Raw genomic sequence first — 23460 nt, 5'->3', positions numbered from 1 at the left:
ACCAGACATATCATATGGTTCCATCCCTTAATCTCTGACCTTGGTCCTTCAGGCTCATGACATTCCACTAGTGAATGAATGCTTTTGATATCACCTAGATTCACACAGAGTCAATTAATAATGTCCTTGAACTATGAAACACCAACATAGAGAAAATACTTATTTAATAAGTATTTACTCTATTATTTACTTATTTACATAAGTATATAAGTCATTATTACCATACGTGATTCAGATGATTTAAAATGCAACTGGATGGTAATTGGAAGCCATTTTGACTGCTTGGAGGCTATTGAAAAGATGACTTAAGGAGGAGACCCAGGAGGAGCCTGACTAACTGCTTTTAATCAGAGAAGCCCTATTAAAAAACCCAAAATGTTCTCAGTATCTAAAATTATCCTCCCACGTGGCGGATCACCCAGGAACCGTGTCTGGACGGAGGGCTGATACCTTCTTGTGGTTCTTGTAGACGTTGCGGTGGGCAAACTCCTTCCCACACAGTTTGCACTTGTAGGGCTTGTCCTCGCTGTGAATGATCTTGTGGGCGGTAACCTGGTCCAATCGCTTGAAGGAGCGGCTGCAGATTTCACATGTGTACGGTCGCTTCTCTGATAACACACACACAAACACACACACACACAGAAAGAATTTACAAAGGCATTCTAGGATATCTTAATAATATCTGACATATTTGACTGATGACGTGGTGTAAATGTGTGTGCAACTGATGTCCGCTTTGAGCGTGCATGCATGTGTGTGTGTGTGTGTGTGTGTGTGTGTGTGTGTGTGTGTGTGTGTGTGTGTGTGTGTTGTGTATGTGTGCATGTTATTCATTCTCACCAGAGTGTGTGATCATGTGGCGCTTCAGCTGGTTGGTGGAGATGAATTTCTTGTCACAGGCAGGACAGTCAAATACCTCGTGCACCTAGGATCACAGAGATAACACATGACCTCAGCCCGTGGAATAACATTGGCAACCTGTCTGGTGGGTTTCCAGTGACAGGGGACGGTTTACTCATCTACTGCAGCACTGGCCTGAGGTATTGAGGTTACAGAGTTGTCTTTATGGCCCAAGGGATGAGATTTGGTTGCCCATTCAAACTGCACTGCAATCTTGGGGAAAAAAACAACCCTCAACCCTTGCAGACATAGAAAGAGCATTGCAGATTCTCTGTCCAAAACACACACACACACACTCACTCTCTCTCTCTCACACACACACACACACACACACAAACACCATCACACAGATACAGATACAGACACAGACACACAGACACAGACACACACAGACACACACAGACACACACAGACACACACAGACACACACACACACACACACACACACACACACACACACACACACACACACACACACACACACACACACACACACACACATCATCATCTGGAAATGTAATTAAACTGCCTGAAAGCTTGACTAGCTCTCTCGACTCTCAGCTGCGTCACAATAGTGCTTATTATGAAAGGTTCCTCTGCAAAGTTATGATAATACAGAATATGAATACCACTCAAGTATTCAGAGCTTGCTGTGGTCCATATTAATCACTGCTTATTTATGGTAACATAATGTTGAACAACTTCGAAACGTACAAAATTCTAACAAATCAGGATTAACAGTTACTTATCCTAAGTGATAACAACTAATTTAATCTCCATTTTGGAACAGCTACATTTTATGTAAAATGTTATCCGCTTAACAACTTTGCACATAACACTAAATAAATAAATGTAGGAATCCTGCTCTAAAAGTTCTAGCAATCCCTCAATAAAAGTTGACCAGAAAAGCCTGCTACACTAGAGTTCTCTCAGTTTCATGATTGCAATAATTGTGTTAATTAATGGGTTTCAGTGGTATTGTCCCTCTATAACAGCTATGCAATTGTAGAAAATGGCACACTATTCAAATAGCACACTATTTGAGGAGCAGATCGTCTCAGTAATAGAATGTGATGATACAAACAAAGTCTTGATCTTTACATGTCTTGTTCTCGTCATGTTTCATATTTAGCCATCAATGGGAACACATCAGACAAAAGCAAACAGTTGGAACTCCATTAAAGCAACAAAGAACAGCTTCAACAAGAAACTGAGCTATGAGGAGAAACTTTCTGGATCTATTTCGTCGAGACAGAGAAAAGTCCCAATACTTGAGCTGAGGAAACGGAACCCTTTGGTGGGCAATCAAAGGTTAACTTTCCCCTGAATGCATTCAATTTGAATGAGAATGAGACGCATCGACTTCATGTTAACATGAGAAAATGGCTTGTTTCATAGATAAATGCCATATCCATGGTCTGAGCGATCCAGATAGCGCATGATAAATCACTTTTCTGTCTCTTCTGAAAGCCTTCAGCAAAGTCTGGGTGTCAAGACCGTGTCTCCATTGTCTACGACGTCAGCGTAGCATCGCTCATGTGTATGCAAGCAAGATAGTAACATTAACGACTGCCTTAAAGGCCTAGCTTTAATTAAAAGAGTGGAATAGCTGCTTTGACATTTGAGAGACTCCAAACCACGTCTGAGAAGGGAAATGATATTTTCGCAGGGATCAAAATGCATGGTAGCAGATGGCTGCCAGTCATTTCTGGCTACCTGCGGGAGGAGCGTCGCTGCGGTGTCTTCTGAGATGCGCTAACAGCTCGTCCACAATCACATTTCTGGGCATAAACACACGGACACAAAGCCTATTCAGACAAGCCTCCTGTGGAGAGTTTAGTGATGTCCCAGACGGAGATAATTGTACAAATACACATATGACAGGCTAATTACCGATATCTCCTCTCCTGGTTAGCAGAAGTGGTATGACCTTTGTGGTGAAAAAAAACAACAAGCGGAACAATTAGAACTGATGTCGTTAAATATGGAATGCAATGAGCTTATTATTGTGTTAATCTTGTCTCAAGTGCTTGGCATAGTGATGCTGCTATACTATTACTGTTTGTCCAGTGTGGTTTCAAAGCTTTGTCTTTAGCTTATGAGCACTCCATGTGTTGGAGTAATATATCAAAAGTGGTTAGTGCTTTATCACTGCTTAAGATGACATTTTGTCTCACGGTGAAGGTTTTTGGCCAGACGACTCCTGACGCCGAGGTTAAAGTCTTTTTGTCTGCTCACAGTGGCTCTTGAATTTCACAAGGTCCACAGGGATGGGCTCGTGAAACAAAAACCGACCTTCCTCTTCTGTGTCACAGAGTCGGAAAATGTTACAATGTTAACATAAAGTTAAGCTCCCACACTGTGTGAGAGAGGGAGAGAGCGAGAGAGGGAATGCAATATAGAAAGAGAGAGAGAGAATGAGAAGAGGATGAAGAGAGAGAGAGAGAAAGAGAGAGAAGAGCAGAATTGGGAAGGGATGTATTTGTTTTCAGAAAATCTAAAAATCAGGTGACAAAGTCACGAAAACTAAGACACGGCTGGATGGAAATGCACAAGACAGAAACCAGAGCCTTCAGAGACCAAAAAAAGGTAGGAGACACAGCTGGAGGGCTGAGATGGAAGAAGAGAAGAAAACATTGCTAGAGGGATGGAGTGGAAAAAGAGAAGGAGACATTGCTGGAGGGATGAATGGGGTGGTTGGAGTCGACCTCTGACCTTGCGATGCTCCTGAAGGTTCAGCGAGGATGAGCATTTCTTGTTGCAGATGGTACACATCAGTTTCCTTCGAGCGCTGCCTAAAAACACCAAAAAAAAAAACATGCGAAGAATTATACTTGTGTAACTCACAGGCACACACTCAGATTTCTGTGAACTCCTCAACACGTTTTAATGGACTTCATACGATGCTGAGTGTGAACTGATGCAGTATGTGTGCCAAAACTCACTCCAAAACTCACTCAAGCAGCTGTTGTACTTGTCTACAGAAAGAACACAAAGATGAACACATGGCCATATGGAGTCAAAGTCACAGTACTCATGGACCATCTTAAGATGGCTGAATTCCTGAGCTCAGCATTTGCCTCAGTTGTTACAATGTTTGGCTAACGTAGAGGGGCTAAAGCAGGATTTGGGCTGACAGCTATGCCAACTGTTCCAAGGCCTCATTCCAAAGAGATACAAAGAAATCCTCTTCCACTTTGACAGGGGGAATCTTTAGCCAAACTTCCATGCAAGATCTTACTGTGAAAAAAAAACAGCCAAAAGACAATGGAATCTCAGCTTGTTTTTGCCAGCATGGGACAGGGGTTGGTGAGTGAGGATGTGTACTTTCTGTCTGTTCGGCCAGGAGCCAAAAATGGTATATTCCGTCCTGCTCTTTGCCTTCTCCCGTGTGCGTGCTTGGAGATGCAGTGAGTGGCGTGCAGGTGTTACAGCCATGAAACAGCACAGCTCCACCAACGACGATAACACAGTCAGGAGTCAACTCAAGAGCCAGGAAGTGGCTGAGCGGAACGCTAAGTGCCCACAGACAACTCTGTCTCTCTTCTCCCGCTACGGTCCACTCAGACATGCGGCACTCACTAAATGACAAACACACACATACACACGCACACAGGCACACATCTAACGGGGGTGAGAGGTCAAATGCCAGCTGTACTTCCTCCTCTTACAAGCTGGGTGTCTGGAGATGAGCGCTAGAGCAAAAGAGGCTCTCTAATGACCAGGGAGAGCCTGTCAGCTTCCACTGAGTCCTTCTCAAGTTTTAATAAGGCCGTGAAAAACGTATTACATGGACAACATTGCACCCCTACACCCACACACACACACATACACACACACACACACACACACACACACACACACACACACACACACACACACACACACACACAACACACACCGCATCCTCTTCCTCTCCGAATCTCACTGACATCACTGCCTGATGGGTGAGACTGGTCTCTGGAGGCTATCGCCACTACTTCCCCCTCCTCGCCCACGTAGCCGCCCCGCACAGCGATGGCCAGGCTCAGTGCCTAATGCAAGACAGAGCCTGGCCTGGGGACAAGGCTATGGCTCAGTCAGGCCAATGAAAGGCATAGTTTGGCCGCTACATCACCGCAATGCACGACTACGTCATGTGTCAGTCGGGCTCAACAACGCGCTCGCCATGAACTTCGACTGACGGGGTGGATCTTTTTTGACAGTCATTAGGCTCGCATTATGCCTTTGTTTAAACAGCAGAGTTTGTGGTGTGTGTTCGTTTCAAACAAACGGAAATGAGGGGAAGGATGGATTCATGTGGAAATGATCTTGAGCATAAGCTGAAATCACGTCCTAACTAGGAAGAGTTGAGAGAATATCAAAGTGTGACCACAACAAGCAATTAATTTAATCAGTGTTACAGTGTTGCTAAGAGGGCCAGAGTCACTTAGGTGAAGATGAAGTATTTGACTTCTCCAAAACAATGCACTGACGTAAAACTATTAAACATAGTCTTTCACATGTGTCTCTCATTGTGTCATTTTGTGTTATAAAAACTGTGTGTGTGTGTGTGTGTGTGTGTGTGTGTGTGTGTGTGTGTGTGTGTGTGTGTGTGTGTGTGTCCTGTATGCAGACCTGTATGCACGTTTCCCTTGTGTTTCTTCAGTGCATCTTTGCTCTTGAACCTCTTCCCACAGCTCTCCGCTTTACAAATGAACCTGGCATCTCCTTTACAGGCCTCTTTGTGCTGTTCAAAACTACACAAACACACACACACACACACACACACACACACACACACACACACACACACACATTTAGAGAGAGAGAGAGAGAGAGAGATTTCTAAATGATTCACTATTACAGTGTGAATGAGCCAGAGTTCAATTCAAATTCCTCACTCTGGCCTATAGGACGCTGCATCTGCACCTTTCTATCTTAATTCCTTGATCCAGCTCTATGTCCCCTCTCTGCTATGTTGGCCTTCCATCAACACTAAGAGGTCACACTCAAGAGTCTTTTCGTCTGTAGTCCCTCATTGGTGGAATGATTTACATACTACTCCTCTTTCTAGTTTTGGGATCTTAAAAAGGCGTCTAAAGAATCATCTGTTTACCTTGTATTCAACTAATTAATTCTTACAGAGTTGTGGTTTGTATATTATTCTGGTTATTATTACTATTCTGTTATTCTGACTAAATTTTATTTAGTCTATTACCAATATAATGACAATAATGTTAATGTAATGTTTATTGATGTGATTGTAAGTCGCCTTGGACAAAAGTGTCTGCTAAGTACCATAAACATAAACATAAATAATATCCAAACAAACATCTAACTAGACAACTAACAACTCGATCCATTTGTGTAAATTGCATGCAGATCTGAAAAGTGATTGAAAAAAGGGAGGGATAGAGAGCCAAAGGGATGGAACACATTGCATGAGATGTTGCTCATGGCGTTGGTCAGTGTGGTTGCTGTGCCGCTTAACTAGCCTACCTGGACTCGGAAGAGAACGTGCTGTGGCAGAGCGAACACTGGTGGGCTTTCGCCGAGTCTCCTGCTACTGGGGCTTGGCTCTCCGTGCAATGCAGCACACTGGCGAACAGGAGAGGACAGAAAGAGAGAACAGTCAAGGCTAGTCTCAGACACTGCTGTACAAAGTCAAAGTCATCACAGAACACAGGCAAAAAAAAACACAGAGATACACTGCAGAGGCTCAAGTCAAGTCACTTTGTGGACACACAGACACATAACACAACGCTGGTTTGTTCACACACTGCTGACTTTTTAAGCAATTAGTCATCAGCCCAGCCTGAGGTAAGTGGAGGAGGATGTTTACATTGATCTAGATGTGAGTTGCATGGTGTGGTCTGTTGTGGAACTGCACTGAGATCAGTTCTATTCTACTCACTGGCACAGTAAGTGGAATAGGATGTTTACACTTATGTAGACATGAGGTGTCTGGCGTGTTGTGGTTCTGTTCTAGAACTGTGCTGAGATCAGTTCTATTTTACTCTAATCTACTCACTGGCGCTGCAGAGCCTGCTTGACGGGGAACTTCTTGCCGCAGTTGCGGCATTTGAACTCCTTCTCCTCTGTGCTGGGCCTCTGGTGCAGGCTCTGGAGGTGCGCTGCCAGGATCTCCTCACTAGGGAAGCTGCTCTCACACAGCAAGCATGGGTGGTCCTCCTTCTTGATGGTCAGCTCTACGTGTGTAGAGATACAGGCAGACAGTCGCTACACACTAACTACACAGTTACACAACACACTTAATACACACTATCACTACCAGGGCAGACAGAATTTCTCTATCCAGTAAAACTAATTAGCCAATGAAAAGCCATCTCAGAGGAAACTCAGTGTCATGTTTGAAGAGTCCTACACAATACATGGGTCTTGTGCCCACGGGGAAGCAGGTTTGGGTCTGAGCATGAGGTCATTTCCTGAACTCACTGTCCATATCTAGCTCCTTTTTGTTTCCTGTCTGCTTTGTACTGTTCTATCAATAAAGGTTAGAAAAAGTCCAAAATAAACAAAAAAATGGATAGTACAGTACATTTCAACACAAGAAGCCCCAAAGATATTAGAGTTACTAATGTATAGCATTCATTGGTAATTCACACCTTCACTGAGATGCTTGCTCTCAACACTGCTTTCATCTCCGTCCTTGATGTCCTCCTCCTCCTCCTCTTCCTCTTCCTCCTCCATGTCACTGTCCAGATAGCCAATGAGCAGCTCAGTGTCTGTTTCAATGTCATCCACAGCCAAGTAGAAGATATTCTCTCCATCCTGTCGACCAAAAAAGGCAGACCTTTAAGACTGTCAAAGTGATCAAAGACACTCTCGTAAAACAAAAACAAAAATATATAAGGTTCAATAAAAAAAGTTGGCTAAGGTTCCCTGTTTGACAGGCTAAGGTCAAACAGGGAAATAATTGTTGCCTTATCTCAGCAATGTTACTGTGTTTTATTAAAGACCTGACAGTCAGCTCCTCTACTTGCATCGATGCCATACAGATTGCATGCCTCAGGGTATAGCATATTAATTAAACACACGCACACACACATGCACATGCACATGCACGCACACACACACACACACACACACACACACACACACACACACACACACACACACACACACACACACACACACACACACACACACACACACACGCACACCACACACATCGACTTTTGACATACACAACATGAAGGACCCAAGTCCCATTACGATGAGACATTGGTCTGTTCGTCTGCTTGTCTTGATTAAGGTCAAAGGTCAAGCACTTGGAGCCCTAAACATGCTGTCTTTAAATGTTCATATTCCAAAGGTCACACACTAATGAAATCAAATGTCCCAGTCCGTCTTCCTCTGGATTATAAATATGCACATATATTAATCTGAAAAGAAGAAAAAATACTATAAATGTCACAGCTGATGGAACCCAGAGCTGGAAGCGCACATGTATGACCTTTCAGCGACTGCTGGATTTTAGCGCTGTAGCATTAATGGCAAAACCATAGTCTTCAGACCACAGGTCCTGGGCTAACATGCCTCTCTGCAAGTCTGCTTTATTATTAGAAGTCTGAAATTTGCCAGTGCTTCATCTCTCTCTCTCTCTCTCTCTCTCTTTCCTTCCCTCTGTCTCTACAAATGGCATGTCTGCGTTTGGGTGGGCCTGAGTTAAGGGTGGGTAAGATTTGCAAGAACTACTGCCATTTGAAAAATAAAAGAATGCAAAAACAAATAAAAAAAGAAAACACAGCTGGAAGAACACTTCGGTGTTTGTTTGCTGTTCTGATGAGTCACACTGTTTGTCCCAACTGAATTACATGAATCTTGGCTACACAGACATAAAATGTATCTTATATTCAGTGCAATAAAGGGCAACAACAACACTATTGACTTTACAGTTGACCTAAAAGCCTCACAGGGCATTCAGAGCCCACAGAGAGGTAGTTGAGCGGTCAAAGACTTCTGCTGAAGACCTGTGTTTAACCAAGGCTCATTACACACAAGACACAGTTATCAAATAAACCCGAGCCCTACATCACTCTCCTTAGACCTCTATCAGAGGACCGATTTCACAACATGTCTGCACGCGTAGACAAAACAAACCGTCCAAGTGACTCTTTCTGCCTGTCTGCTCTTCTTCTCAGGTATATTTAGCACTGCTTACTATAGGTGTGACAGGATAATCTAACGACATGACTGTATGTATAGTCCTTTCTCATGAATCCTGCAATTCCCTTTTGTCTTGATGCTCTCTCATTTTCAGTCTAATCTCCTCTTTTTTAATTTCCTTTTCCTTGTGTTGGCTCTCTTCTCTCTCTCATTCATTGTGTCTCTTTCTCACAGTCCTTCTTTTTCTGTGTTTTCTTCTTGCTCTCGTCTCTCTCTCATTCATTGTGTCTCTTTCTCACAGTCCTTCTTTTTCTGTGTTTTCTTCTTGCTCTCGTCTCTCTCTCTCATTCATTGTGTCTCTTTCTCACAGTCCTTCTTTTTCTGTGTTTTCTTCTTGCTCTCGTCTCTCTCTCATTCATTGTGTCTCTTTCTCACAGTCCTTCTTTTTCTGTATTTTCTTCTTGCTCTCGTCGTCTCTCTTTCTCTCCCCATCTCCCTCCCTCCATCTCTCTTTTCTTAACCCCCACCCCCACTCCTTTCTCTCTCCTGGCTTGGAGTCTTTGAATCTGGCTATGTGATAAGGCTGAAGGTGTCGTTATCTACGGAGCACCGGCTGGCTCATACCTGAATGGCCGCCAGGTTCTTCTGCTCTTGCGACGGCGCCTGATGGACGAAGCGCAGCCAGTTAGCGTGCCGAGGGTTGCTGGCGTCCAGGATGTACAACACATCCCCTTTGGTCCCCCGTACCTGCGAAACACACAATGAAAACCTGCCAAAACTGGTCGCCACTGCAGTACTAAGCCTTCATCTGAAGACCCACACTCCCAGACACCCAACTCGCTACAGCCCAAGAGAGCACACTGGCGTTCAAAAGGGGTTGATTTTCACAGGCATGTTATTACAAGTAAATTATAACATTATGTTCCTCTCTGGAAACCAGTGCATGCATTTCTAATGTTTCTGTCAGCTAATCAGTTCATCCGTTTGACAGTTTTGAGATGATCTGAATCGCTTTCTGTCTGGATATGTGAGTGCTCAAGCATTTAAATTAGATCCATTGCACTCAAGTTTTCAAGTGTTCTTAAACACGCTGCCACTTTCCTTGATGTTAAAATAATGACTACATTATTCTACAGAGTGGGCTAGTGTCTGGGGCCAACAAAAACCCAAGCCTAATAATTACCGTCTGATGATTACTGAACTGCTGAAACCCAAATCATCAAATTGCTGTTATAGTCTTACACAAAACTGCTTTATATACTAAGTGCAACATACTTCAGAGTTCAAATATCTTCCCAGACTGAGTTGATAAAATTGGCTAAAAAATTGTAGTGCAGAGATTGAAAATTGGCCCACTGAATACCAGAGGATAATATCATACGGTTTAAAAATATAAATCAAGATTTAAAAAAGCTGTTATTACAGATGTCACAAGAGAATTTGAACCCAGTGACATCAAGAAGGTAATATTACAGCCGTGATGCATAAACACACGACACACAGATTTCAGTGTTGCAGACACTTGTGTACATTCAGTAAGGCTATCTGTATGTCATTATATCCTTGTGGGGAAAATAATTACAATTACATCAACTTATATTGTGGTGCACTGTGTGGAATTTGGCAAGCTTGAACTTCAGCAATACAACAAGATGGCACGAGATAAGTATAAGCCGAGATGAGCACATCGTCTACATGCCTGCTCCAATAAGACATTACTTGAAAGTAATCCAATGAAGGGTTTTATGCTGCTTTGGAAAAAGAGAAAAGATTGGGACCCTTCATGAGTGTTTAAAGAATCATTTTCCACTACTTCTCCTAATGAAAAAAGTTATGTGCCCAGAGGAATCATGCATTTTCCATATCGGCATGTCTGTCTGTCTGTCTGTCTATCTACACTACCGTTCAAAAGTTTGGAGTCACTTAGAAATTGTTTTCATCATTTATGTTGTAAATGACTGTTGTAGAAAGAAATGACTGATCTTTAATGCAATATCTACATTGCCCATTATCAGCCACCATTCATCCAATGTTCCAAAGGCACATTCTGATTACTAATCTGATATCATTTTAAAAGGCTAACTGTGAAAACACTGGAAAACCCTTTTGCAATTGTAAGCACATCTTCTGAAAACTGCTGCCCTGATTAAAAAAACAACGCAACTGATCTCAGCTGGTATTCTGTCTATAATGGAGTGGAATGGAAATTTCTAATGGACCCCAAACTTTTGAACGGTAGTGTATCTATCTATCTATCTATCTATCTATGTCATTATGCCTTTCCATCAGTCTGTCTCCATGTCTAACTATATTTCTATAGGCTAGGCTACTGACATATGAAACATTTAACATTGAGCATTGAGGAAGACACACACACACAGAGAGAGAGAGAGAGAGAGAGAATGATATCCATTTGTATCAGATAGGGTACAAAGGAAAAGCATGCATGGGGTGTGATGATGTCAGTCCTCAAATTCACAGTGAAACATCATGGATTACTGCACCTCCCACATCAATCGCGGATCCATGCTCTCATCCATATCGCTCGGCATTTTCTTCTCTCCGGCAAATGGGCCAAACTTCTCTCCCTTAGACAAAACAGTTAGATATAAGCCATATGACAAATATGAATAGTTACACTGTATACAAGTTATCACTTTACAAAATACATACATTCCTAGTGGTAGCTTAAGCTGCATAAAAGTTAACTGTTGGCCGTACAATGCTTCTTTGGTGCAACTCTTGATTCATTATTATTCTTGAAAGTCACAAATGAAACCTGTACCCTTCATCTAAGTGTCTTTCAGTGTTATGCATATGTTATCTAATTGACATCGCTTTATTTAGAGTTGGTACAGTTCAGCATAAACGGGCATCATACGAGGTAGTTTCATGTAGCCTACGCAGCAAATGCGCGAACGGTACATTGGAATACTATGCTGCAGCTGGACTATCGAGACAGCAAACGTTCACTCCTCCATACGTGGCAGTTCACGTCAGCAGCTGTAAAACGAACAGCGAACTTGCTATCGCTATGCATTTAAACCACTCGTTTAAACCTTACATCGTGGTCAAAAGCCAGCATAAACTCATTTTTCCTAAACGCGGCATCATATTACTTTTAAACGCGTCTCCAATTTTGTATTTGTTTTCGTTTTTCCTAACTCAAATGAACAAACCTTCTTGACTCTTCTCGCGGTGTAAAGCCCGATTCCGTCTTGGACCTTAGATGACTTCAGAGCAAATCTGTCTGGCACGTACATACCCAACATTGTCATTGCTTAAAACGAACTTTTATCTGTTGAATAACAGTTTGTGTAAACTAAAACGAGACTGCTTTAAGATGTTTTCGTGTAGACGGGAGGTTTTTCGGGGTCTGTCTTGGTGTCCAGGTTAGACTTCCATGTTTCTCTCTCCGTGCAGAGGAAAGCAGAGCTCTGATTGGTCGAAAGTTTTGGTAGCCAGGAGCTATGTTAAAGCTCGAGGGATGCTGCCGAGTCATGTTTGTTGGGCATTTCAGACCGTCTTTGTCAATTGGTATCCATCCTCCAGGTTTATGCAATATTACCATTTTCTACGCAAAAATTATGAAGGGAAATGTGAAAAAAAAAAACTTTGACTCAATAGTCTAAACAAGTTTTGTGGTGAAAATTTAGTCAACTTTGCCAGGAGCTCTGTAACTGAGAATATGAATTAAAAGGCAAACATCTATTTATCATGGTTAATGACAGTGTTGTAAAAGGCTATGCCAGCCCCCTCCATGGAGAGGATATAACTTATGCCAACCCCATTGCTATGTGTAATTAACTCAAGGCAGTAATGAATGTGAACATCAGCTCTCTGTGTGTCTGTTTATACACATATTTTTCAGAGAGAGAGCTTGTGAGAGTGTATGTGTGTGTGTGTGTGTGTGTGCGTGGGCGGGTGGGAGAGGGCGGGTGTGTGTGTGTGTGTGTGTTTACTGTGTCTGGACAGTTGAAATGACCACGTGTCCCCAACTTTGTACCGGACTAGACTTTAAAGCCCGTCTCAGAACATTAGTCAGAAATAGATGTCTCCTCTGAAGATCACCAAAGCAACATTTAGTGTACTTTCCCTGTATATGAAAGTCATTAGTGTAATCAACAGTGTAAATGTAGGACCTCTATGTGTGTGTGTGTATGCACTTGTGAGCGTGCGTGTGTGCTTGTGTTGTCCTTGATGATGATGTGTTTGTTTACAGGGATAGACACGTGTTTTGAACACACACCTTCCCTAAATCAGACTGCTCTCTCTAATCAGAATCACTTCACTCCTCTGATTTGATGTTTACAGTGACTCTCCTATGTGTTTATCTGGAGAACTTCCTGCCGCACTGTGGTGGAACTGTTCAGCCACATTATGACTGCCTCGATTGGTTACATTTCTGGTCATGTAACAATGGTGGTAATGTGTGAAGATCGTTTGCTTAGACAGACACTACAAGTGGCTGATCATGAAGGAGTCTGTTGACCGGCATAAACACTGAATTATGTCATTTTCCCATCTTGGGTAAACAAGATTCCACAATTAAGAGAGGTTTCCTGTTATTAGAGCACTTGTGTTTACTAACACTAATGGCGGAATCGTGGGAAACATCTATCTTCCAATCATTTTAGTGGAATAGCAAGTCATGTGAGAGGCCTATTAATTACATCTCAAAATCATTAACCTTAAAATATGTGACTGTTTACACAATGTGTTTATCTTTCAATAAACAAGACAGTGTTTGTTCCAAACAAGAACCCAACACAAAAGACGAGTCTATCCTCCTGTACTCTTTCTCAGTCACTCAGTCACCTTCCCTTTTCTTGGACAGCACTTGGTGATCAATTGCCCTTTCATTCCTGCCCTCCGTTCCTTTGGTGCTGGCCTCTCCTTGTGTTTCGGCGTCTCCCGTCCGTTTTCTCAGGCCCAGGTGGTATTCTTATTGTGCTGCCAGGGTGACGGACAGGATGGAAAGTGCTTGCGGGATGGGAGTGGGGGGGGTTGCAGGGGTGAAGTTGTGGAATGGCTGAGATGGCCGCCGCTCTGAGAGAGTCCATTGTGTGCCCCTTTTTGCCCCCGCTGACCCTCGCTGACCCCCCCTCGTCAGCTCTAGGGCCTTTGGGAGCTCTGTGTGTGCGGGTTTGAAATGATTAGGCAGACTGACCCAGACCCCCACCTCCACCACCGCCAGCGACACAACCCTACTCAGGCCTCCTTGTCCGTCAACTTTCACTTTTCCGTCTGCAGCTAGTACTAGCCCCAGTGACCACAGGCTCTGTGGTGTGATGAACATACACATAGAGACATGCATAGACACACACATGCAAACATATGCACACGCAAGCATGCACACACATACACCATGCAGACACACCCATGCGCTCGCTTACACACATGCACAACCAAAACACCCCCAAACCTCCTCTCTCTTTCCCTCTCTCTGTTGCACACACCCTCCATCAAACACACACGCACTCCATCAAACAGTCACACACACACACACACACAAACACACACACACACACACACACACACACGCCTGCTCTGGAGATCTGGTGGAGCCGGCTCAGATCCTCAGCCACTACAAACAGAGCTTCACTAGAACCCAGGGCATTGTAAATGTGGCCAGACCAGAACTGCCTCCGTCATAAACCGAGACAGGACCGGCCCAGGGGAGCGTCCATCCCGGCAGCGCAGGGCCACTGAACCCAGCAGAACCCCAGGCCTGTAACCTGACAGAGCGCAGCTCAGGGAGAACTTAAGAGCCAACCACTCCCCGACGCCCGGGCCAAGAGTTGCGCAAAGGGCCAAGAAGCACAGAAACCACATTTAGAACATGGCAGAAGACTCCACCGAAATAAATACTCTCGCGTTTTTCTTTTTGCGTTTTCTCTTTTTTTTTCATGAGCAAATATTTTCACTGCAGGGAAACCTCACTCTGGCAAAGGCCGAGCTCGTTCCATGCAGGATTTTTCCAAATGTGTGTGTACATTTTTCTGAAATGCCCAAATCTGATACTGCTGAGCGTGTCTTCAGGGACTCACAAAGCCTTTGTTTCATGTTTTCTAGCACACACCACCACCCAGCTCAATTCAACCCCACCACCTACACCCACCCAACCACCCTCCAACTTCTTATTCCACAGCAGACCTCCTCTATCCCTCAGCCTGATCCCCTACCACCCAACGCCAACCACCCACCACCCCACACCACCAGCCATCCTTCTCCCACCCCTCCCTAGTTTCAAGGTTGTCGTTGAACAGCCGGCTAACCATTTCCTGCAATGCCGAGGTCATTGGATAAATGTTGTTTTGGTTTTTGTCAGGTCTCCAATCCCCCGACGAATGCCGCTGAAGGGAGATTTCTCCAGAGGCAGGCTGGGGAGATTACAGTGCCGATGAAGCGTGAGAAATTACAGGCACTTACAAGTCATTTTATGAGCGAGGGAGAACCAGAGGACCACCCTTACTGTACTTATGCCGAGGTCCTTCAGGAGAGAGGACATTACGAACAGCTCTGCACATAAGCTTTGGAGCTCCACACAGGAGAGTATATAGGCATTCAAGTACTGACACACATGCATATACACACATACACATATGTATGCACACACACACATATATACTTAGATTAACCTTAAACACACACACACAAACACACACACACACACACACACACACACACACACACACACACACACAATTGAAACACATGCACACGTGCACTAGCACCCATTTAAGCCTGCGTGACTCCCCCTGAAGATAGTAAAGCGATAGATTTAATTGCAATATAATCACACGGTACATTTGCTTCATGAAGCCATAACCATCATTCCACTCATACAGTGTGGTACTCTGTTCCTGTTCTGCTGATGCTCACCAGTGCAGCTCCCTCATGTGACAGTTCCTGTTACATATGTGATTAATCAACGGCTGCACTTAGCTCCTTTCATCCTACCTCTCTCCACATCAGCTCTTGTTTTAGAGAAACACTGGGGGCAGCGGCTATGGTATTAGTGGGCTGCTCGTGCCTTGCTGAGGTTTAGTAGACGGAGGCCAAACAAAGCCTGGGGGTTGCCGGTCTCCTTGGCTCTCCTCCTCCCCGGTCCACTCTCCCGTCCCCGACCCAAAGCCATGTGCGAGTGGATGGATCTGGGCACTGGCCCCAGACTACCGCCTGGAGTGGACCGTCCGGCCGTTTTTTAATGGGAGCGTTGCGCTGTGGCGCAGGTTTGGAGAGGAGCCGCCACGCTGATGTCTCCGGCTGGGCTGCGAGGCTGGCTGCGTGATCATCCCATTCCACCATTTTACTAGTCCTCCCAGAGATTAATGTATTTGTGTGTGTATGTGTGTGTGTGTGTGTGTGTGTGCAATGTATCTGTGTGTTCATGTGTGTGTGTGTGTGTGCATGTGTGTGTGTATGTGTGTGTGTGTGTGTGTCTGCGTGGACGTGTGTGTTTTTGTTTCCGTGTTTGTGTAAATCTCATATGCACATAGTCTGCCGAGTCTCAGTGTGTGCTTTGAACCTTTGTGCTGATGTCTGCCATAACATGCTGTGTGTGTGTGTGTGTGTGTGTGTGTGTGTGTGTGTGTGTGTGTGTGTGTGTGTGTGCGCGCCATAAGGGTGGAGACACCCACCAGGGGCATTACAAAATGCTTGAGATGGTGTTGATAGGCTCCAAAGATTAGGGAGCTGGCCCCATTGTTCTATGGGAATGTTTGAGCTCAGCATCTTCTCCACCGCAAAGGTGCCGAGGGCTGGCTGTTCTTCCCTGGGTCTTTGAAGGTCGGCAGCTCGGTTTGGTCTTCGTTTTCCCCCTCAACCCTCGCCAGTCTCGTCAACACCATGTAGTTTCCTCCGTCGGGCATTGCTCACAGAGAGTCACAGACAAGTGTCATAAACAGATATGCTGTGCTAGGGAGTGTGCGGTGAAAGTAGGAGTATGTTTGTGTGTATATGTGTGTGTGCGCCTCTGTGTTCTAAGGTCTCCTTCACAAACTCACTCCAAAAGTGTCACTGAGCTCTGAGTTCAGTATGGGGACACACCACACACACAAACACACACACACACGCTCATCAGATAAGATGAGAACAAAGTCTGTACATTGCTTGATGTTCATTGTAGATGAAAGGCAATGCTCTGAGATAATGCCCAAGGCATATTTATAAACCACATTTATTGTATATTTTATATTCTCTTTTTTTATGCATTTTATGTCTCAAGCAAAACAGCATACTGTATGCCCTTATTCTCTTTAATACACCTCTGACCTGTTTGAAGTTGTTATTACAGTCTGTCAGACCACAATTTTTAAATGTTCCACATGTTTCTTCCATGTGTTCATGTGACTTAAGGTTGATAAATATTCTGGAAGTACCTTGGAGAAATACATCATAAATTCACCCCTTTGCTACCTTTGTTATCTATTCACTGCTTTTAGTTGCCTAATTGCCATAACTTTATGAAAGGGTTGTTAATTGCATGGGTGTGGGTGAGCAGATTTTGAGGCCTGTCATCTCTGTGCAGCCTCTGCATGTCAGATTTCTGCTTACACAGATGTGAAGTTTACGTTCATGGGCCTATGGCAATGACTATGCATGAACGCCTGGGTGTGAGTGTGTACATTTTATGTATGGATTTTTTAAGGGAGGTGTGGTTGACTGGCACTCAGAGAAATCACCCTTTTCCTCCCTGACCTCAATAATGTTTTAACTGTAACTCTGTCATTAGGCCTTGGCATGTCCCTGCTTGCTTGCTGTAGTGTTCTCATTAGCCTTTCCCATGTCCCTTCTGACCATCTCTATCCATCTCTTCCAGTGGACCTGTCCACTGCACTCCCGAGGTATTGGCTCAGCTTCCAGCCATGTCCGCCCCAGGGCAACCTCAGCCTAACGCAAACCAGGTGGGAGGGGGGACCTCCCCTCCTGATTCCCTTGGCGAGATCGCTTGATTGACGTTGCATAGTTGCTGGTGAACTGAAGCGTTGCCGGCCACGACTCTGGAAAGCTGTGGAAAAAGGCGGCTGACATTTTGTGTAAGAGCAGCTGTTTGGCTTGGCCAGGACAGGCGGGCTTTCTCCAGTCACCTGTGTCTCCTGTTAATTATGCAGTGTGTGATTTGGAGCACCGGGGGTTATGAGTGTGTATTCACATGTGCACTCGTATGAGGAGGAATAGTGTGTTTACTTTCAGCTTTCGCTTTGAGCATTCATCTCATAGCGGACGTCATGGTTGGCACATGATTATGTTTGTGTACTCCTACAAGCTTTTGTTGACGGTTGTGTAGGAAATGAGTGCCAAGGACATCTGCATAATTTCTTGTGGTTGTCATAGGCTCTCTCATGACTACATGGGAACATAAAGGTCATATACACCTCTCCGGATGGAAACACATGAACTAATGAGTCACCCTTCTCATATTTCCATTCATGACATCTTGCACAGGAAAGTATACATTGCTGAACTGTATTGATCGTCTATCTATACTGTATATGTCATTGATTAGACTGCATAAATGCTGTCAGAGAGAAACACAACACCGGCAAACAACAGTGGGATTACTTGTCTCTATATTTAGTGTTTATGTACATGGATACTGGCAGAACAACGCTGTACATGGAACACACACAGTGGTAGAACACAGAACACTTTTACAGAGCAGCTCCAGAGCAACACGAACACGGGCTGCGCTACAACGGAACACGGGGGAGAGGGGAGAGGAATGTCTCAACATCGACCAGTCATAGATTTACATTGTCCTCATATCAGTTTATAATTACCATCAAATAACGCAAATGAAAAAAGTAAAAAAAAAAAAAAAACAGCAACAAAATGAACCAGAACAACAGAACAAAGAGGAGGAAGAATAAAATAATTAAAAAAAAACTCTCCTAGACATGTAGTGAGTTATGCTATGAGAGGGAGAGCTGAGGAGAGAATGGGATTGTGTGTGTGTGTGTGTGTGTGTGTGTGTGTGTGTGTATGTGTGTGTAGTGGGGGAGGGCTGGACCTACACAGCTATCTCTGTGGGTCAACGTGACACTCGAGTCAACAGAGAGGACTGACAGGCGGGAGGGACAAACGCAGGATTCATGCAGCAACCGACAGCAACACACATGAGATGAGAGATCCTCCTTCCTCCTCCTCCTCCTCCTCCTCGACACTCAGCCAACCCCACAACCGGCGTCAGCGTGCCAGTGCGAATCCCCCCCGGGCTCTGGCCAAACGTCTCGACTTGGCAATGTAAACATAAATATACAGGTCGGTATCTCTCGCTAAAAGCAGTTCCATCTCGGCCACAAGCCCGCCAGCTGTGTGAGTAGTCAGTCTGTATACACTCCTTAGTAGAATATCACTTAGAGTTAAATAAACTTCTTTTTTTTAATATATATATATAATATATTTCTTCTGTGCAGTCCTTTTTCTAGCAGTACTTCCTCGTTTTCACCAGTTTGCTCTGGTACTTTACCGAGTGGCCACTGTGGCCCACCACGTAAACGTCCAGCAGGTAGCTCTTGCCGGCCTCCAGGCCCGTGATGGTTTCTGTGGTGACGGCCTTCTGGAGGTTGGGGCTGTGGAAGTACTTGCAGAGCACCTTCTCGGACTTGCGCCGCGTCTCGGGCCCTGCGCACTGGTTCTGCTCGCGCCGACGCTGCTCCTCGCCGTAGCCCTCCGCCACCTCGCGCCGGTAGACACAGAACTTGTTGCGCTCCTGCGTGCCCAGCCAGGCCACGGTGACGGACGAGCAGGTGCGGAGCTTGTCAAAGGCCTTGATGCGAGTGTCCTCGGGCAGCGACGGGAAGGGCTGCTTGCTGCTGGGCCGCGTGCTGGCCAGGACCTTGAGCGTGGAGGCGCCCTTGCGGCTACCGCGCACCCGAATCAGGTACTTGGCCTTAGCCTTGCCGCGGAGCTGGAACTGCCGGACGCCTTCAACGTTCTGTGAGAGGAGCAGCTTGCCGTCGCGACGCACCTGCACCTGGACGGTGTCCAGGCAGGCGTGGACGAAGAGGGTGACGCGCTGGTGCGAAGAGACGGGCGCAAAGCGCAGGAACTTGGTGCCCTTGCGTTTGATGAAGACGTCGGCCATCTTGCCGTCCTTGAGCTCCACCGTCTTCTGACGAGCCTCCTCTTTGGTGCGGGCGAACGTGCCTACATAGGCCGTGCTGGTGTTGGTGGCGCTGTTCACCGCAAACACGTCAAAGTAGTACTGCGTGTCCGGCTTCAGGTCGGACACGGTGAAGATGTTCTTGTTGCCGATGCACAGTTTCAGGATGTCCGACGTCTTGGGCTTGGGGTTATAGGAGCGAGAGAGTTTGCCGCCCAGCGCCCGATTGGTGGCCAGCGAGCGGTCTTTGCCGAAGTCATTCTCGGACGGCACAAAGCCAAAGTGGGCGAAGTCGAATGGGCTGAAGTCGCGGCCGGGCTTCGGCACGGCCATGAAGGTGTCGTCGGCGCTCATCTTGGCCTCAGCAGCACAGAGGCTCTTGAAGTTGTGCTCCTTGTTGATGACCACGCAGTACTGCACCGGCTGACCCATCAGCACGCCTGTCGGCGTGGGCTTCCAGGCCAGCGTGACGGTGGTGCGGCCCAGTGCCGTCACGTCCACACGCGGGTCGTACGGCAGCTCGGGGTAGGGCTGGTCCGACTCTGGAGTGGTGGTGGCGTACACCTTGAAGTTGCTGTCCTTCTCCGTCGAAAGTATCTCCAGCTGGTAGAGACCGGATGGCGAGCTTGTGGAGATAAAGGATTCCACGTCGTTGCCTTTGTAGGTGAAGAGCTCTGTGCCTTCGTTGGCGGTGACTTGCTGCTTCTGCTGATCCAAAGGCTCAGGCTCACCTGAAAAGTGAAAGAAGAAAATAGGAGTGAGTGAAACATATACAGGGCCTATTCCCTCTTGTAATTACTAATAAAAAAATACACACAGGATTTTCCTCTTAGCCTTCTCACTAGAGCTAAGCCTTCTTATTATTACTTTTGTTTGCCTGTCTGCTGTTTTTGGACCCTGGTGCAAAATAATTTCCACGGATGCTGAAAATGAGGCGTTTAGCATGTTGACGCTGGTGAGGTCATGCCGTGGCTCCGCAGACCCTTGCGGACGATTAGCCCCTCGCGAGTGTAGCCGGTGTGTTTTCTTTCCAAACATCCCCTCGGATCACAGGGCCCGCATTCACTTTTGCCTTGTCCTGTCCTGGGAAGCCGCGCTACAAAGAGGCTCCTTGTAGCCTCTCTGCATCGGGGGAGCCAGCGGCCGGGGGTTTATTTCAGCCGAGCGGTGGAATCATAATATTATGTTTGTCGACCAGGGAGTGCGCGCCACGGTGCGCTAAATTAACACGAGTCGCGCTCAAAAGATCAGATCCCAGCGGAGGCCGTTTGGCAAACACGGGAAAAGACAGACGGATTATGTATGCATATATTTACACTCCCTGAGCGTTTATGCTTCACTTTCGATCAGACACCGGAGGGGAAAAAAACAAGAGCAAATTTCTCGCTTGTCAGAGAGCAACAAAAACTGACACAGACCAAATGCCAAGTTCCCTCTTGCAGGAATGCGCTGCGAGGTCTGAGTACTTATCAATATATCTCTTTCAGTCTGAGGCATTCTGAGCCAAGTTTTGATATTATCAAACCCCTCCACGCTCCAAAGGGAGGAGGCCAATTGCACAGTACCTAACGAAAGGCAAGCAGAGACCGAGCACGCACACACACACACACACACACACACACACACACACACACACACTCACACACACATCAAATCAGTGTTCAAACTGAATGATTAGTCTGTGTTCCATCAGTTGAGCTAAAAGTACAGGCGCACAAGTCGAGTAGTGTTGGGATTCCCGTGTCTGGAAATCATTAATTTCCTTCCCAAGACAGCCACAGCAGCGAGGGACCCAGATATTTTCCCGACTCGCAAAAATGTTTTCTGAATGCTCTCCAGTGTAATTACACGTATGTGCACCATGTTACATCAAATGAATCTCTGCGTGTTCACACAATCGCCCGACACATTGGGACAAATTGACAAACATGATGACAAACTGTTATGCAGGAATCCTGACACAGAACACACACACACGCACGCACACACACACACACACACACACGCACACACGCACACACACACACACACACACACACACACACACACACACACACACACACACACACACACACACAGTAAAACCACTACTCTGTTCTTAAGTCTAATGGGACTGGGACTCATTGATTTCTTATGTTTTCAGATCGTGTCCAGATGGAGAGAAAGACAGACAGAGAGACGGAGAGAGACAGAGAAAGAAGAGAAGAGAAAAGTAAAAGGGAGGAAAGAAAGAGAGAATAGAAGCACGAGGGAGTGAGAACAAGAGAGACCGTGACCAAGGAAAGGGAGAGAGAGCAGGAACGCAAAAGAAAAGCCTTTGATGGCAAGACGAGGGGGCTAGAAAAAGAGGGAGGGAAGGGTCATGACCTTTTTTCTTGAATTATGCACAGAGATGATTGGGATGAGGAGAGGAATTCTAACAGGCTCTATTCACCCTCTCTCCTGCCGTCATTCAGTCTCTGGGACCAGGGCTGCTCTTTTTCAGTCCCGCACAGCCTCTCTCTCTCTTCCTCATTCACCCACACACGCACGCACGCATGCACACGCTCGCACACCCACACACACAGACACACACACACACATGCGTCAGGTGCGGCTCAGGCAGACGTCAGGTGTGGTCAGTCTCTCTGGGAGCTCATTAATGGCTGGTCTAAAAACAGCCACCTTCTCGCGACTTGGAGCCACCACATCAAAGGCGACACCCGGCTCCTTCATAGCCGAGTCCATTTAACGAGATGCCTTGCAAGGCCCCATTTATCCGGCTCTCCAACTCCCTATCCACCAGGCTTGTGCAAAATTCCAGAATTGCATTGAAACTGGCTCTTAAATTCCAATTTAATTCTTGAATTTCACTTGCATTTCAATTGAGGTAGCAAACAGGAAGCAGAATTGTAATTCGAATTGTGCACAACCCTGCTATCTACACCCGTGAATGCACCCTCCTCAATATCTGACAAGTGTCAAGCGTTACTTGAGGTGCTAAGTCTCATATACCTTCCAAGGACTCTCACATCAGCAGTTATCGGTCTATCCTATGAAATATATCACTAATTACAGTGTAAACACGTGTTGTCAGCAGGCCCTGTCTTGAGCGTGTGTTGTAAGTCGTGGACGAAGTCGTCGTGCTGACCTTTACCTGATCCTTCTCCACTGGCCTCCTCTGGTAGCTCCTGAAGGGTGAGTTTCCACTCCAGAGGAGCGTCACAGGGCGTGACCGTCACAGATAGAGGTGTGTTGTCCTCCTCCACCACAAAGTAGTACCTGCCGAGACCGGACACAGAGCAACAGAGAGTTTAGAGTAAAGCAAAGGGGTTGTTGTTGCAAAAGATATTTCACAC

General features: G+C 45.7%; 2 protein-coding genes across 4 annotated transcripts in view; both read right to left on the bottom strand.

Moving 5' to 3' along the window:
- The window catches only part of prdm5 (PR domain containing 5), a 50756-nt gene extending 38340 nt beyond the window's left edge, over positions 1-12416 (bottom strand). Inside the window, exons 1-10 of the mRNA XM_048253022.1 lie at positions 12192-12416; positions 11517-11600; positions 9637-9759; positions 7509-7674; positions 6914-7091; positions 6382-6480; positions 5518-5639; positions 3616-3695; positions 841-925; positions 451-608 (exon numbers count right to left, since the gene is read on the bottom strand). Of these exons, the coding sequence (XP_048108979.1) occupies positions 451-608; positions 841-925; positions 3616-3695; positions 5518-5639; positions 6382-6480; positions 6914-7091; positions 7509-7674; positions 9637-9759; positions 11517-11600; positions 12192-12290 (1194 nt within the window). The 5' untranslated portion in view covers positions 12291-12416. The remainder of the gene's footprint in view (positions 1-450; positions 609-840; positions 926-3615; positions 3696-5517; positions 5640-6381; positions 6481-6913; positions 7092-7508; positions 7675-9636; positions 9760-11516; positions 11601-12191) is intronic.
- Positions 12417-18570: 6154 nt separating this feature from the next.
- ndnf (neuron-derived neurotrophic factor) overlaps positions 18571-23460 on the bottom strand; it is a 36376-nt gene continuing 31486 nt past the window's right edge. For 2 of the 3 annotated variants that reach the window (XM_048253571.1, XM_048253569.1), the window contains exons 3-4: positions 23253-23383; positions 18571-20853 (exon numbers count right to left, since the gene is read on the bottom strand). In XM_048253571.1, coding sequence (XP_048109528.1) covers positions 19442-20853; positions 23253-23383 — 1543 coding nt within the window. In that variant the 3' untranslated portion in view covers positions 18571-19441. The remainder of the gene's footprint in view (positions 20854-23252; positions 23384-23460) is intronic. The other variant, XM_048253570.1, reaches the window with a different exon arrangement.

Source organism: Alosa alosa, chromosome 9, assembly GCF_017589495.1.
Source record: "Alosa alosa isolate M-15738 ecotype Scorff River chromosome 9, AALO_Geno_1.1, whole genome shotgun sequence".
Taxonomy (NCBI): Eukaryota; Metazoa; Chordata; class Actinopteri; order Clupeiformes; family Clupeidae; genus Alosa; species Alosa alosa.
This window is presented reverse-complemented; position numbering and strand designations above follow the sequence as displayed.